This window comes from Cottoperca gobio, chromosome 24 (genome assembly GCF_900634415.1).
Source record: "Cottoperca gobio chromosome 24, fCotGob3.1, whole genome shotgun sequence".
In the NCBI taxonomy this organism is placed as follows: Eukaryota; Metazoa; Chordata; class Actinopteri; order Perciformes; family Bovichtidae; genus Cottoperca; species Cottoperca gobio.
The window spans coordinates 13493651-13510559 of NC_041378.1; the positions used below are offsets into that span (position 1 = coordinate 13493651).

General features: G+C 41.8%; 1 protein-coding gene across 1 annotated transcript in view; it reads right to left on the reverse strand.

Moving 5' to 3' along the window:
- The window catches only part of LOC115004015 (bromo adjacent homology domain-containing 1 protein), a 12518-nt gene extending 1258 nt beyond the window's left edge, over positions 1-11260 (reverse strand). The window contains 10 exon segments of the mRNA XM_029425983.1: positions 1-1059; positions 1255-1346; positions 2282-2308; positions 2310-2362; positions 2621-2780; positions 3087-3445; positions 4139-4265; positions 4267-5196; positions 5198-5925; positions 10934-11260. The exon segment at positions 1-1059 is cut by the window's left edge and continues 1258 nt beyond it. Of these exon segments, the coding sequence (XP_029281843.1) occupies positions 870-1059; positions 1255-1346; positions 2282-2308; positions 2310-2362; positions 2621-2780; positions 3087-3445; positions 4139-4265; positions 4267-5196; positions 5198-5905 (2646 nt within the window). The 5' untranslated portion in view covers positions 5906-5925; positions 10934-11260 and the 3' untranslated portion in view covers positions 1-869.
- Positions 11261-16909: the final 5649 nt, after the last annotated feature.

The window sequence follows — 16909 nt, forward strand, 5'->3', positions numbered from 1 at the left end:
AAGGAAAAATCAGTCTCACAAACCCCCTTCAGATACAGTATTTTAGTTTACGCAGATCATCGCTCGAGATGAAAATGTTTCTGTCAGTGCACTGTGGCACACAGGAGAGAGGACGTGCGGAGAGAGCTCCACTTCCTCTAAAGCTGCTTGTTTGGTTTGATTGCCTGAAAGTCTCCTAAAAAACCATCACACATACCCACATTTATCCCTTTATCCACACTGACAACACTCGCTCTCCCACTCTCTCTTTCACACACACAGAAACAAACAACTGAGACAAACTCAAATCAGGGAGAAATAAGACGACACATTAGCTGCTCCTTCACCCCGGCTGGTTGAACACTGTTAACATTGGGCTGACAGTGCAGGCTTGTGTTCTCCCGGAAGCACCTTAGCACCGGACCATTCCTGAGCCACTGGCTTACAAATGGAACAAACATGATTGTTGTGCTAAGATGCTTTGGGGGAAACGCGGCACTGACAGGAGCCCAGTTCAGCCTGGTGTTCTGCATTCCTGGCAGGCGAGGAGGGGGACGCACGCAAGCCTCCAAGTAACCTCGGAGGATTGTTGAAGCTGAAATATCCAAGCTGATGAATGAATATTCCTCGGTCTTCCAAACCAGGAAATGTCGGTGCTCTGACAGAGATGGATTCTATCACATTGTAACCCCTCTGCAGTCAACTAAAGGGATCTGTGCTTCATAATGTGTCAAATACTTGTTGCTTCAAAACCAAGCCCACCCCATCATCCCCCTTCCCTGTGATCGTAACGGTCCCCAGCAGAAAAGACAGGAGTTTTCAGTCCTTCATCACCCCCCCCACCTCTGTGCCGGAGGGGAGGTGATTAATTAATGCACCCCTTCTTCTCTCTACTGCAGGTTCTTCAGGATACGTCCAAAGCGGTAGTCGTAGACGTGCCGGCAGAGATACACCAGCTCGGGGCCGACGTCTGTGGGCACACAGCGGTGGGAAGGGGGGGCAAAGTCGGCGCGGCAGGGCACCATGCTGGCGCTGCCAGGTGGAGCGCCTTCGGCACGCCGCTTCACCAAGGCACAAAATCTAAAAAATACAAATATATTATATAATATAAGTCAAATGTATCTTCATGCTACTGTAGGTTTATTTAAAAGGAAAAACATGCTTCCACATATCGACGAAGCAGATGTTTTAATTAAAAAGGAGCGACACCAAATCTTTAAAAATACTTTTTCTCTTCGCTGGTGTGTATTCCTGTTTGTGTGTCTGTGTACTTACCTACAGTACTGGGCTAGTGGGAGAACGTAGCATCTGTCTTCTATGCAGGCCACACTATTTTCATCCTGATGCCGAGAGGCGAAAATCTCATTCTGAAACCAACAGTGGGCGAACAATGTCACATCAACACAAGTGTCTCCTATAGCGCTGGCTGAGGGCTGAAGAAATGACAGCACTCTTTAACTGTGAGCACAGAGGAGAGCGTAGCTGTTCATGTGCAATAGAACTGCTTCTGCGTTTCCACCTTACATGCCACTGCCACACACACAAAAACCCTGCTCTACTCAAAACATGCTGTAGACATCCGTCGTGAATATATACATGAGCAGTGTTTCACTTTCTAACGCTGAAATTGCTCTTCTCTTTTTGTCTGACATGGCAGAGATATCATCATTTGGCATTGTGGTCACACTAAAGTGCTACCCAACTTTCAACAGTTTCAGGGCTGCAGAGGGGAAGATAATAACGTCTCCAGCAGCGGTGACTGTTTGCTCACCTCCTCCTCGCACATTATTTTCAGGACACATCATTACGCATTACCGCTTACTTATGAAGAACGAGTAATTGATCATCACAAAATGTCTATTTCAGCCCATAAATATGTGATGCAAGTAATGGAAGGGAGATATGAGATATAACACTATGGTGCACCAAGGTATTTAATGTTAAACAAATATAATTACATTATGAAATGAGTAATTCTATATCCAGTTCAAATATGTAATAAACCATGACAATGTGAAACAAACAAATAATATTAAACAATTTTAATAAGCTGAGTTATAAAAATGTATTGGATTATTTCACACTTTCATATTGATATTATAGTTTGTCTGCATTTACTAATGAAATAATTGTATGTGAATGTGAATGTCAAATACTCGTCCATTAATGTACACATCTAGGCATTCGTTTACTTCAGTTCATTTGTTTTTAATAGGACACACACACACAGTTTTAGTGTGCTGTTGCTGTTTTCCTGCAAAGCTGTCATTTGACCGCTGGCCAACATTAAATGGAGCCTCACCTCACAGTGTGTGCTGGGATCTCGGCCCTCCCTGTGTGTGCTCAGGTCGGTAGTACCAGAAAAGACTCATCATCAGCTCTCCTGAGAAGGCAAATATAACACACACACACACACACACACACACACACACACACACACACACACACACACACACACACACACACACACACACACACACACACACACACACACACACACACACACACACACACACACACACACACACACACACACACACACAAACACACACACACACAAACACACACGTAAACAATCTTGGCCATATGTCCCTTCGTCCATCATATGATCTCATGATCTCCCCCTCCTCGTCTCCCTTACCTGTTTTGGGGTCCTCCCACAGGGATGATATCTTGGCAACATATGGGAGGGATTTCTTCCTGGGGCCCGATCGTAGCAGCACAGTGTCTCTGACATGTATCACTTCACCGTCCCTCTCCACTCCTTCATAACACTGCCGCAGGGCCGTCTCATCCTCTCCCTGAGACAGACACATTCACATGCACGCATACACACCGACAGGGACAGATATAATTCTCATTATAAAGACAAAAAGGAACCTGTCACACGGAGCTGTGTGGTCAAAACACAATTATCTTTTCCCTCTAGAGCTGATTTTTTTTCTTTCTGCCAAGCACATGAGTGGATGCTAAGGTTTCTCCTAACAGGTTATTATCAGGTAGTGGAATAGAAGAGAAACAGTCTCACTAGAGAGACAACCAGACAAAAAGCTCTCTAATCTCTTGCTCATCTTCTCTACTCAGAGTAGCATTCGCAAATAACCTACCGCAATAAAGACCTCTCTCTCCGTGGGCATTCCCACAGGCCGCCAACCGTTGGTGGCACGTCTGCGGCTGACTCTCTTTTGTTTGGTGCTGTGGAGGCTTGGCAAGGGCGACGGCTGTTTCTGGGGCAGCCGTGTGCGGCCCATGGACAGGGAGCCGTTGGAGGGCTCGTTGCTCTCTGGGCATTCTGTGGCCAGCTTTAACCTAGCCTGGGGCTGGTCCCGCCCTGACAGGGGGGTTAGCAGGTGGGGTTTAGTCTGGGTGGAAGTGGGCACGCTGGATAGAGGGCAGCTGGAGATAGGCATGGAGGGGGGAACCAGAAGGGAGGGGCTGTGGTCACCCTGAGGAGAGGAGTAACCCTCTGGAAAAGTAAAGGGTGAAAGCAACACTTAATAATACAACAAGAAACCAACAAAGATCTAATTTGCACTTAAAGCTCGACTATGTACCATTTGAAAGACTAAATGACACAATCTTCCTCTTACAAATTTGATCAGTTTACACTCAGGTGTTTTGCTGCTACAGTCGTACTGTAAAAGTAGCTAATGTTAGTAAACTTTAGGTTGCAGTTGCATACGTGCAGTTACATAAAATTAGCAATTGCATGGTTCTGCTGCTTCTTTTTTATCTTATTCATCAGTCCAACCATGTATAACATAATTGTCATGGAAAATATTACATATGAGCATAGAGCTCCTTATCAAGGAATATCTAAGTCAGAGCCTAAAGCTATGGACACTTTCAAAGCTCAGAACAACAAAAAAGACAACAAAAAAACAGAAAGGTTCACACTTGGGCCACACAACTAGCCTTAGGCAAACATTTAACAACAAAGGACTCTTTAGTTATTTAAGTAACACCTCAATAACACTGGGATATGGGTTTCTTTCAGTAACCTGCTCCAGATCTTATTGAAAATGTTAAATGTGGTTGTTTAGACAGTCTAAGTGTGATATTGACTATTTGCTTCATTCACTTACTTCCTTCAGTAACTGTCTGGAATTTTAATCAGCTGAAATACTTCAGTGATCATCCGTCTCCTTTTTCCACTCACCTGTTTTGATGCTGTTTGTGCATTCAGTGCATCCTGTACTGAAAGAACAACCCCTGCTGGTGACGGGAGGCATGGCTCTGTAGGCGTAGCCGCTGATCCCGCAGGCGTCACCGTAACAGGGCGAAGTCCACCGAGTTGCAGTAGGCGGGGTGGGCCAGCCCCGAGCCGTGGGACACCCGCGGATCCAGCAGCTTGGAGCCAGTCGTCCGATTAGGGCATAAACTGGAAGGGGTAAAGTTCAGAGGTCGCGAGGCCAGGCTTGCTGATGGTGTTCCAGTGTGTGTCGGGTGGGCAATGTGAACGTAGTAGCTAGAGAAGCAGTGGTCGGCGGTGCAGAGGCAGGAGTGGGGGCTGAGGGTCAGAGCTCTGTGCGGGTGGGAATGAGTCAGGGACGGTGAGGTTACGAGGCACTCGCGCTTCACAGGAGTCATGGCTGAGTTAAGTGGCTGTTCGTTTGATTCTCCGTAGGGCTGTTGGCCCAGGAAGAAGGCCAAGCGATGGCAGTATTCTACTGAGCCCTCTGGCGGACAGCAGTAGTATGGGCTCAATTCGGTTTCCAGCGGCTCTTCCTTCACTTGCTTTAGCGGGTACGCTAGCATGCTGCGTGACTGGTAGCCTGGTTTGGTCAGTCGATGGGTGCTGCTGCCGGTCTCCCACTCCACTTTGGGCTCAAAGTCCGCCTTCTTCTTGCAGGCTGTGCAGCCACTGTGGAGGGGAGGGACCTTTTTCCCCTTCTGCTTTTGTAAGCGCCCTTTGTGTTTGAGTTTGACCCTGGGGAGCTGTTTTGGGGTTGAGACCGAAGCAGGAACCTTGCAGTCTGATGTGATGGTGGCTGTGGGTGCAGCCTTTACTCTCGGTTTACTGGTAGCAGAGGAGCTGGTTAACTTCAGCAGGGCTGCAGCGTTGAGTCCAGCCAGTCGTCTGGGGGTGGGGGCATCCAGACTCTCCTGACTCATCCGCACGCTCTCTGCTCGTTTGGCTTTGGCCTTTTTGACCTGCTTAGAGCTTTGGCACAGTTCAAGTTTGTGAGACGTGGAGGCTTTACTGACGTTTCCTTCGTGTAGCCTTCGTACCTCCACGGACACGACTCTTGGTTGGATTTGCATCCAGTGACGTCCCTCCATTCGTGGGCTCTTCCTGTCGCCTGGCCTGTTTCACTGCCGTCTGAGGGTCAGTAGCTCTTTCAAGCAGTAGACTGTTCACTGCCTCAGCATTGAGAGAGGCCAGTCTGCGCTTGCGAGGTTGTGGGACAAGAATACACTCGCCATGACTCTGACTGTTAGATTTGGTTTTTGGTAATGACTTTGCCCCTTTTCTTTCACTGCGTTTCCCTTTTTTGGGTTTGGGTTTAAGAGATGAATGTCGGCGTGCATCCTTTCGTGCGCTTTCTTTAGAATTTTCCTGGTCGCGGATGCTTTCCTCCAATCGTGTAAGGAGGACGTGACAGCTGAGTCCCTCCCCATCTGAAGCCCCTGCCCTCCTGCGCAAAGGATACGACTTCCTGTCCCGTTTCTTATCCCGCCTCCGGTCGTGTTTTCTGTTCTGATCAGATTTTTCTGTCCTCCCTCTTTTGTCTTTCACCTTCTGAGCCTTGACTTTCTTTTGTTTGATGATCTCACTTATCTTCTTTGTCCTCCCGAATCGAAGTGAGCGCTCAGGACAGGCGTCGCCCATAGTGCCAACATGTGGCCAAGGAGGGCAGTTGTCCCACCGCTCAGCACTACTGTCGCTCTGCCTGAGGGAACCCTTCTGCCTTGCGTGAGTCATCACATGCTTCTCCACGGGGCCTAGAGATAAAGGAGACCGACAAGTGGTCAAAACTTAGGTTTGTCCTAGTTTCACCATGAGCCCTCAATGTTCACAATCGACAGAACAACAACCAGTGAGCTATACAGTAGTTCAAGTTACTTACAAACAAAGCTTTTAATTGGAACCTTAGAGAGCTGGTTCAGCCCTAAAAACGTTGAACATCTTAAAACATCTTTATGGCTTTTGTTTCTTAAAATCACACAGAAGACTTTAAGACCAGCAGGCACCACAGTTTTGGCCATTTCAGAGCAGGATTGATGGTCAGGGCAGACACTCAGGGAGTGGTAAAATGTGTATTATGGACCAAGTAGGAACCATTAACATTACTTCAAACATTTTTTTATTGTCATGACTTAAAATGAGACAAAGCTGGATGAGCTTTTCTGGTGTGGAAAGTACAAAGGAAATGAAAGCAAGCGAGAACACAAGCAAAACAAAGATATCGACTATCTTACATAAGCCTTCAGTTTAGATATAAACACAACAACATTTGATGCAATATATATAGACGTTTACTGATGAGAAAATTCAGTCGAATGGTTTTGTGATCAGACTGAATTGATTTGATCATATGGCGAACTCTCAGCTATTGTATGCCGGTTTGTGATCCTCTAATTATAACGGTGTTGTGTGTGTTTTATGTAGCATAGAAGTAACTGATGCCCTCTGTCATTCATTCACTGTGCTCATTGCCTTATCACCTAGTGTGCACACAGCATGCAAATAACAGCTTGTTAAAGTCAATTGTTTATTCTGAAAGGAAAATGTCAGGGGGACTTACTACAATATTAAGTTCAACTGAGGAAAATAAGCCAAATAAACAAGCCAGCTAAATGCATATTTGAACCAGGCAACAAGCAATGTCTAGAAGTTGATTCGTATAGTTCATCTATGTAGAGAGAATATCATCCATACATCTAACAAAACATACTCAGCATGCTCCCTAAGCTCATTGTGAAATCATTTAGCAATTAAACTCAATTAGCAACAAACAATAATCTTAGGCGTATTCATGAAAAATATTCCCTGAGCTCAGAACAACATCCAATGAATGACTCATGTATATGTTTAAGCAGGTGTTCTTCAGATGATGTCCATGAATTTTCTTAGGTGCTTAGGGAAATGGTAATGCAGTGTATTTTTATACAGGAGCTTGAGTAATAAAGATGTATCGTTTGCCTAATAAGATGGGTAAATTGTAAAGATCTGTATATAAAAATAGTACACAGAGTAGAATCAGCACCACAAAGAAAAACTCCCTAAAGCAAATACAATTATACATTTTCTGCAATTCAACCTTTCTAAACTGAAAGGAGGAGGTTTTTTTTACAACTCAAAAGCGCTTCTTGTCCTACCCCATTACTTCCTATAATTAGCTATAATCGGTTAATGAAATCCCCTCTTAAAGAGGAACTACACACTCTGTTTTTTTTTATTGCACCGAACACATAATCACATAGATTCTTGTTTGGATATGATGATAATACAGGTGAATTTTCAAGCAGTATTGTGAAAAAACCTGCGTTTCTCGCTCAAAATCAGCTCGTGTCTGCGAGGATTGGGAAGTTTGGTTCGGCCGAATTCTGTGCCCCCTCCCCAACCATGATGAAACAGGGCAGACTCTGAGGTCTTCCTTAAATAAGCTTTATATCATAGCATCAGTTTATCACCATAAGGATTATTTATCACAGTAAGATTTGTATTTCTGTATGGAGCTGGACTTCAAGAATTACAGGCTTCTGTTCGGACTAACGTGGCTGTGTGAGGCTCTGATGTTTTCATTCTGTGAACTCTTTAAAGACTTTAAATTTTGGCCCAACTGACGACTCATAAACAGTCGAAGCCCGACAAGATTTTTAAAACATGTTTGATTTCGTCCGACTGTGCTTGTGCAGCGTGAAGGCGGTCCAAGACTGAAATGACAGAATGTTCCCAGCCAATAGCCAACACGAGTGTAGCTCCAGGGTTAATGAAATTTAAGTATAACTTCCTGAAGTACAACTCCCATGTCTATAGCGTTTCCCAAAGGAAATAACAGCATTTAATAACCGCGTCTCTTTATCATCCTGAACCTCTGAAAACACTTGTGATTTAAAATGTGACAAAAAGTTTTAATACCGTGAAACATTTTGAAGCATGTTTATTAATCTTTGTGTGTCCCTCCGTCTGTGCCCTGTCATAGGACAGGTTACTTTGGGCCGTGCTTCTCAGACAAGATGTAATCCGTTTTGTAGTGTGACCTTGCCTGCTGAGACTGAAATTCAATACCAGTATGACATACACATCAAACCTAAAATTCAGAAGTGTTTCACTTCATACTCTGATTTCCTATTCAGAATCTGACCGATGAATTATTTAAAGGATCTCAATAACCGAAATATGTTTAAAGCACCTCTCACATCTCACATCTAATCAATACTGAGCTTTTATCATGATTTTTCTTTTAAAACCGCCAAGATAATTTTCCACCAGCAGTTGTGGGTCACTGTTGAGAAGTGTAGGTGGGGAAACACTGGAGAGAATAACCCGTTTGATATTATCTCATGTGGCAGCGTTGAGGCCAAACGACAATTTGGCTCTTTAAACAGTTAGGCCTGGTGATCCTCAGGAAGTAATCTCACATTTACGGGAAGATCAATGACCCTGCGCTCCAACTCTAATTGGTAAGAACACAGATCATCAGCTCCTTTCCGAGCATCAAACACCGGGCACACCAGGATACTTTTTTATGATAAGACTTGCAAGATCTCCCAAGACTCTGGAGTCAATGTGTATAAAACAGCAGTCCAGGTGGACACACAGAATCAGGACCCACAAACTGACTGATCATCTATAGACTCCACTCGTCTGTTTGTACACTGTGAAACAGGAATAAGCAACCATCGAAACAAACTATAAATGTTTCCATCCAACACGAGTTTAATGTACTGGATTCAACTATATGGTATAAATATTAATATTACAATAGTTCATTAAAAAGGTAAATATAATCCAACAGAGCAGATGAAGCACCAAATGTCACAGTAAATTACCGCTGAGGACACAAGTTTGTTCTAAATGTATAACAATACAGCCGTGATAATAAAGGATAAAACTGCCACAATACAGAAAACATCACTTCAAACATAGAAGAGAATACCACACGCACACATTGAGTTACTTTGAGAATATTACATGAGCATATATTAGTAATAACAGGCCACAAATTCAACATATTAAATTAATCCCAAACTGTGGGTTGTTTTAAATGCACTGGATAGTTTCACTTTACTTTCGGGGTAATAAATAGTTTGTAGGTTAAGGTTTATAATGTATAACTATTACAGGGTATTGTATTATCACTATATCATGGTAGCATTTGTAATAACATGTTACTAACATGTACAGCGGGTTTAAAACAATTTATAAATGTACTTAAACATACTGAAGACATGTTTATTTGTGATTATAACTATGTTTTACTGTATTATGAAGCATTCATTAACTGTTTATAGACCAGTGATGGATGCTTATACCTAAATGTTAGCAGACATTCATAAACACTTAGAAATGTCCTCATATCTGTTAACAACTACACAATAGTGTGTTATAAACTATTTTATCTAAGGGACTGTATGGAAGTTTAAAATAAGGTAGGCCCTCCACAGCATTTTTATTATTTTCTTTGGACCCTCCCCCTGAAAAACTGCAATACCTTATACCCCTAAACCCAAAACAATATAATAAAGACACTCTCTACTTCTGTTGGTGCCGACGGACTTTAACAGCGCAACATTTCTGCTGTAGAATGAATGAAATAGTATATAATTCTGAAAAGGCAAAAATATTTTAACATTCCCTGATTCCCAACAAATACCCTCCCTTGAGTAAAATTGTTTTCCTGACCCCCCCTCCCCTCACAAAAATGTTCCTTCAATCCCAAAATATTTTCTTTTTCTTGTGAAATACTGAATACCTCTCCGAGCCTCTAACATTTCTTAAATATGACGATTTGTCGTGGAACTGCTTACAACTCAAGTCCGCTCTGATTCTATCATTTATGATAAAAGGTCAAAGAAGTAAAGGATTGGCTTAATTGTAAAGTGTCAAAAGGCGAGGTTCATAAACCACTACATTATCCAACCAATAAGCAACATGCAATACACCTTGCAGACAACAACTCAAACTCTGCTCCATGATCACTGAACACTGGATGCATGTGCTACAATCATATCCAACTCACCATCAGCCAATATCACACCTGCAATTAACACCTCTGGTTTTAAAATGTCCCTCCTTTCAACTTGAAGGTAGATCCAGAACACACATCAAAAATAAATAACCAGCCGGGTAATGAAGTCCATTGGGATCGGATTGAGAAGGCTCTTATTTAACATTTCCCATGTCACTCACAGCTGGTGAGGAGCAGCTATGAGGCGCTGGCATGTTGAGGTTCATCAACAGAGAAGAATTTCAAACATTAGGTCACTGTCTGTTGTTTTTTTCTTCAAAGACTTGCACCGCAGCCTTGAGCTTGATCTACAACACGATCCGCTGAGATGTCGAGGGAGGTTTGCAGACATGCCTACATGTATACTACATGCGTAAATATATACATACAGTGGCCGAGCAATACAGTAGGATGGGATACAGTACAGCTTGACGTAGCTTGCCCATCTGAAGTAGCCAGCCAGGCTCTAAATATGGGCTGGAGAGGGAAGGGGGGCTACCCGAATACACACACACCAAGCAAAATAAAGGGCAGTCACCCGTCTTGATCACATTTTTCTAACCGGATTCCTCATTACCGACACGGTGGCTGTTCTGATCCCAGCCCTAGTTGAGACCTGGGAGGATCCGGCACGTAGCAGCAGCCCCGTGTATCGCTTCTGGTGCACGAAGCGAAAAATGGGTTCTGCGCTCCTCTCTGGACGGCTGGGCAGTCGGAACAACTTCAAACATTCAGGGCGAAATAGCAACAAAAAAACAATCGAGCTGGTAACTTACGGCTCGCCGACACGCTTCCTCCTGCCAGCCGGGAACCGTCGAACAAATCTGCGGGGAAAGAGGGGGGAGGAAGCCGCCGGACTGGTGCGATGGCAGAGCTCCGTAACTGGGAGAGCTGGGGAGGAGTGGAGAGAGGACGGTCGGTGGCGCTGCCTGCGAGATGTGTGTGTGTGCGTGTGTGTGCTCTTCCTGGTTGGGCTTCCACCGATTTGCACAGAAAAACTTAATCTGAACCAATTGCCATACGGGCCAAGCTCACTTGACACCCCCTTCCTGGAATGACGGACAGACAGCTGTTTATGGTAAAGGGGGATAAGAAACTACATTTCTGCAGACAGTATCCGACGTAACTTGCTTTCACTACATTAAAACGCGGCGCGGCTACATCACGGCCGATGGATGTTACTTCCCCCCCCCCCCCCCCCCCCTACCACCACCACGACGACACACAGCCTCACCCTGTCATTTGTCGTGACCACACCACGACCAGTCAGCCACCAGACTGGTAAAACACGTCTAGAGAAATTAATTTGAAAGAGGAAGGCATTAAAAATGATATCAACAGTGTCCCATGTGGTGCGTGGGAGATATGGTTTTTAAATGCTTCCCATTTAACAAAGTTCTGATGAGTTATGGGATGTAAAGGAAAGCTCAAACTCACTTAAAAGCAGCTCTGAACTGCCATGTATCTAAATGGTAGAAATATTTATTTCTAAAATATCTGTATGTGTTTATATTTCTTGACATTCATCATTAAATAAATGTACTTACTAGCTGGGACTGGAACCATGACGAACTAGACTACACATCAAGTACAAACAACTAAATGTCCAGATGAGATCAAGTACCATATGTTCCCTCAAAAGCTAACTCCATTGTGTATTGTTGTTTAACTATAAAACGCATACTTATCACAGTAGAGGAAGTATTTTATGCATTATGCATTTCATTAAGCAGCAGTTTAGTGTTGTAGCTGGTGGAAGTGGAGCTAACTAACTACATAGCTGTTACGTACTTTCAGCCTACCAATCATATTACATATATTCAAATAAGAGTGTTTTCAGAAATACAGAAGTCATGCGTTCCCATCCCCAGCGCCAAAGTCTCTAAAATGTTGTAATTATATGGATTTGAATTATTCAGTTTACTGTTCATTAACATTTTTTGCCAATTGTAAAGTCAGTCAGTGAGCAACGATCCACAAATTAGATGCAAAATCAAAAGATTGATGCATATCATCATCTATAGGATACAACTTTATTTTGAAATTCCCCTGTCACGTCTGTGTCGCCAAGTCTGTTGTCGAAGCGCAACTAAAAAAAACTATTTGGCCCTTTACAGTGACAAGTATATTGTTTATTATTTTTATTAAAACAAATAGATTGTTTTTCATTCAAATGTCTGGAGGGGCCCAGTAATAAAACTGTCAAATCATTAAGTTGCAAGTAATGAGTTGATATAAATGTAATTGATTCTGTTAATTAGGCATATGATATTGAATCAAAGACATATCGCGGCAGACTTTGTAATATCCTGAGAGTCTTGTGAAGCTTTACACTCCTAATAGGATGTGGAGTGAGTAAGAATAGAAGTGGCGGTGTCGTTGTTTAGATTGCCTGCACCTTGCTAATAGGTGTGTCTCATAGGGTGCACAGGTTCTGTGTGTTGCTTGTGACCAGCCAATGGCACATTTTCATAATGTCTACGCTGACACTGTTGACAGTGTTTAGCATTGATCTGATAAATCATTTAATACATGTGTAAATTAAAAGACAGAAATGACTAACTACTAACATTTGAAACTCACCAGTTACCCTTTTTATTTATCTTATCCGTCATTTTAACCGACAAAAATGGCTTCACAGAACTGGCATGTGAAAATAGCAGGGTGTAGTTTATCATGCCTTAACATTTCATGCACACCACCACTTAAAAACTGTGTTAGTTACCATACAAAATATTAGGTTTATTGGTTTTAATTGCATCTGACATGTAAAGAGAATCTCTTAGTGTTTTTTTTTTCTTGCTCCAGAAACATTTTAGAGGCTTTTTTTTTGTCAGATGAAAAATCACAACCTGCCATCAATGAAAGCAGCCACTTTGCTAGCTACAGTAGGGCCTACTCAAAAGCCTTTTTAATGGCAAGAAATAGTGATGAACGTCAGAGTAGCTGAAAGGGCTGAATTATACAGTTAGTTACACTGTTATTACATCAATTCACATGCTTCAAAAAGGTGCCTGATTTAGGGCGAGCCTTTTTGTGCCTTGACAAAGAAACTGTAGCGATTTTCGTAATGAGTAATGCCAAATAATCAATACGTCCCTGAAGCGGATACATTCATTTTGATTGTTACATTAAAAACTACTCACTTGTTATTTGTCTTAGAAAACTATTTACATGTTTTAATATTTCCTTTAGGAGCTGATGGAGACCAAAACAGCTAAAGTGAGAATCAGTATTGGACATTCATCAGGTGGCCAGACACATGACTCCAAATGAATGCAAATACAGCGTTCACGGCATATCGTTCAGACTGTAAATGCAACCAAGCCTGAAGAGCTGTTCATTAAGTTTATAATCTCCCACTTGGTAAAAATAACTACAGAAGTGTCAAACTGTGGCAAAATGGCTGCAAATGCAAATGTTCATTTAAATAAATGTCTATCACTGAATGAGGTAACACAGTGGCGTTCGAGCCTGAGGCCCACTGATTATTATGAACTGGTGTGTGTGTGGCGACATTCCTGGGAAAAATCACAAGCGTCTCACAGTAAGTAACACGTTTTCCATCACCTAGCAGTGGATGGTCCGCCAGAGACGCTAGGCGCACGTTGCCAAGAAGGCTGGGCCCAGATGCCAACTGCCAACTTACTGACCGCTAATTGCCGTAGGTGCCGCCAAAGAGAACGAAACGGAGAAAGATTGTTAACTTATAATAAACACATATAATGTTTGCTAGGATGTTACAACTTTATTAGGTGATGATTTGTCATGTTTTCTGCTTGTTAAGCTTCCTCCAGGTGGACAAATACAATTTAAATAAATCAATAAATGAATGCATCTTTAACCATGATCACAATATTTCCCTAATTTTAAACCAATTAAATTTAGTTACCTAAACGTCCCTATACGTCAAATATGCTGTAATGCTAGTGCTTTACATTCATTATTAAAATATTTTAAAAACAATTAGATTAAACAAATTCTGCGAACTGGATGAAAATCAAGATTTTGTTAAAGGGTAGGGTTAGGAGAATTGCTCAGAAAAAAATAGTTTACTTTCACACATTAAGTGACAATAAAGAAGGTCCTCAGGTGTTACGCCTCACTGCCTTGACTGTTTGAGTGACAGGGCCGGGACCCAATCAGTCACCTCCAATAAGAATTCAGACCAAGCAGCCAGCACAAATACAGCATGAATGTTTGGAACATAGTGAGCAAAATAAATTATTACACTGAAGAAGTTTGTGTTTCGTTTTTTTGAGATATTTAACTTAATAACTGTGAATCTTTCTTTCTCCGTTAGAAGCGAACGTTAACTTTTTAACAACCACCTTTTAAGTCTCCAGGGGTTGAATGTTTCGTGCTTTAAAAGACAGACTTTGTGAGGAGTATCCCTTTAAAGTTAGTTTGCTCATTCAATGATTCACTTTGACATATTTTCCATAGTAACAGCCGTTACAATTTTACTTCAAGTAGATGTGTGCTTTTGAGAATTCATTTTTACAAAAAGGCATTTATTCACTGAGTTAAGGCCCAATGGAAAACATATTGTAATGTTATGCAAGGTCAGTCATTATATGAAAAATGAATGATAGTAAAAATCACAACATTACTTTGCTTCTATGTATTATGAGAGGCACTGATTATTGTGTGATGTAAGAGTCATTATTATATATTGATGGACCCACAAACATCCTTTCACCGTGTGAAAGTTAATCTTTCTGGTTTCTTACTAAGAAAAGCACAGATGGATCATTGAAAGTGACACACAGAGGCCATCCAACCTCTGTACACACATGTACCAGAGTGCTGTCTACCACACACACACACACACACACACACACACACACGGGTTAATTATGAAATTTAACATATAACACCATGAAAGGATATTGCATATTAAGATTTCATGATATTCACAAGGTCAGCTCTGGCTAGATTTTTCTTATAGAAATGTGATGGGGCAGAAAGCAGCCCAGCAGATGTGATTCATTTCAGAGAAGAGAATGGAAACCTGGTGTATAGGTACCGGGTTTTTTCAGTGAATGAACATTAACAAGCCTCATGCACTGAAACCGAGCAACCATGACGATAATCGAGCGTCTCCTCGAGAGGTGCTCCCGTATGGAGCTGTTCGAATCACCACAACCGTAAACACACATTTTGATATTTAATATTTGATTAAGTGTGGCATTAAAAATGAAATTTAAATGTACAGTCACTCAAACAGATCATCAGACTTGTGCTGTAGATCTTTGTGGCATTACAGGTAAAAGGAAAAAGCCAAGTTAGTTAGTAGTAATGGCAGGTGTAGAGTAGAAATAAGCGTCATCATTCAATAGAAGGCTCAATTTAGTACTCAGTTTTGTTCAAAATCAGCTGAACAACACAATTAAGTACAGAACACCTAATTGCGGTGGACGGGGATGTGCAGTACTTGAGTACTTATTTACTTTCCATCACTGCCTCATGGCGACTGACAGGACTAGGGAACAGATTTGAGGAAGTGGCATAAAATCTCTTGTGGTATTTCTGTTGAACATTGCAGAAAGTCAAATTAAGGCAAACATATTGTAAATGATTAGCACATCTGAGTGACGAATATAACAAATGAAAACAACCATAAGCATAGACCATTTAAGTATCCAGAATATACCACTAATCCAAAAACTCTTCTCATGGCTCGTATTTCATTGATGATTCAAGCTTTTGATTTGTATGTTGGCAGAGATCCATTGATAATTCTCAGAGGATTGCCTTTACAGTCAAGGCTCGGTTATTAGACCTGCATGGCTATTTAATGACGGGTCTAGGTGGGAGTCATTTAAACACTTTTATATTAAAGTTTTACGATGGCTTAGTGAGGTGGGGTGCGGTCTGTAGGATCAAAGAGAGTAAATGTGGTAAAGAGGGACTGCGTGGTAAAGTCTGCTGAAGAAACTCCAAAAGATTAATGTTCAACAACAATAAACTAGTGTGTCAAATAATAAGTGGCCTGGCAGATCAGTTTTCCTTCATTTGCACTGCCAGATAGTTTCATGGTAGTCCTGAAAAAGGAGACTTTTCAGAAAAAAGAAGCAAATAATTTATGATAGTGTGAACAAGACAGAATAGTGGCTGTTGGTTAATAGTGATTATATTCATTCTGATTATATTAAAGCATAGAAATACCTAGGCCCGCCAAGGAGGTTATGTCTTTTCATGACGATTTGTCAGCAGGATTATGGAAAAACTACTGGCCCGATTTCCATGAAACGTGGGGGAAGGGTGTAGCATGGGCCAAGGTAAAACCTATTCAAATTTAGAGCAGATCCAAATCACGGGCAAGATGCACGCATTATTTTTCACTTGCATTAATATTGCTAAAGAGGGCATGATCTTGTCGGAGGTCGGCGAACTCCGAGTCCGCTTCTAGTTTAGTTTTGTAACTGATCAACAGTGAAAGCAAGTAACTAAGTCCATTTACTCACATAATGAACTGAAGCACAGTATTAAAAAAGGCACAACCTGAGGGACTTAGGTTAATTAATTGGTTAAAAGCCGTTTAGTGAGTTTTGAAAGAGTTAAGTGCGTTACGTTCACTGAACTTGAAAACAAATTCAACAAAGATATAAAGTTGAATCAACAAGCAAACATTGAAGACATACTTGCTTTACATTTTCTTAGTTTGAAGAGTCAGCTCTTCATTTGACAAGAAGGATTTATAGCTGCAGCTGATCGGTTTTATTTTGTACCAGTTAGTACAAAGGCAA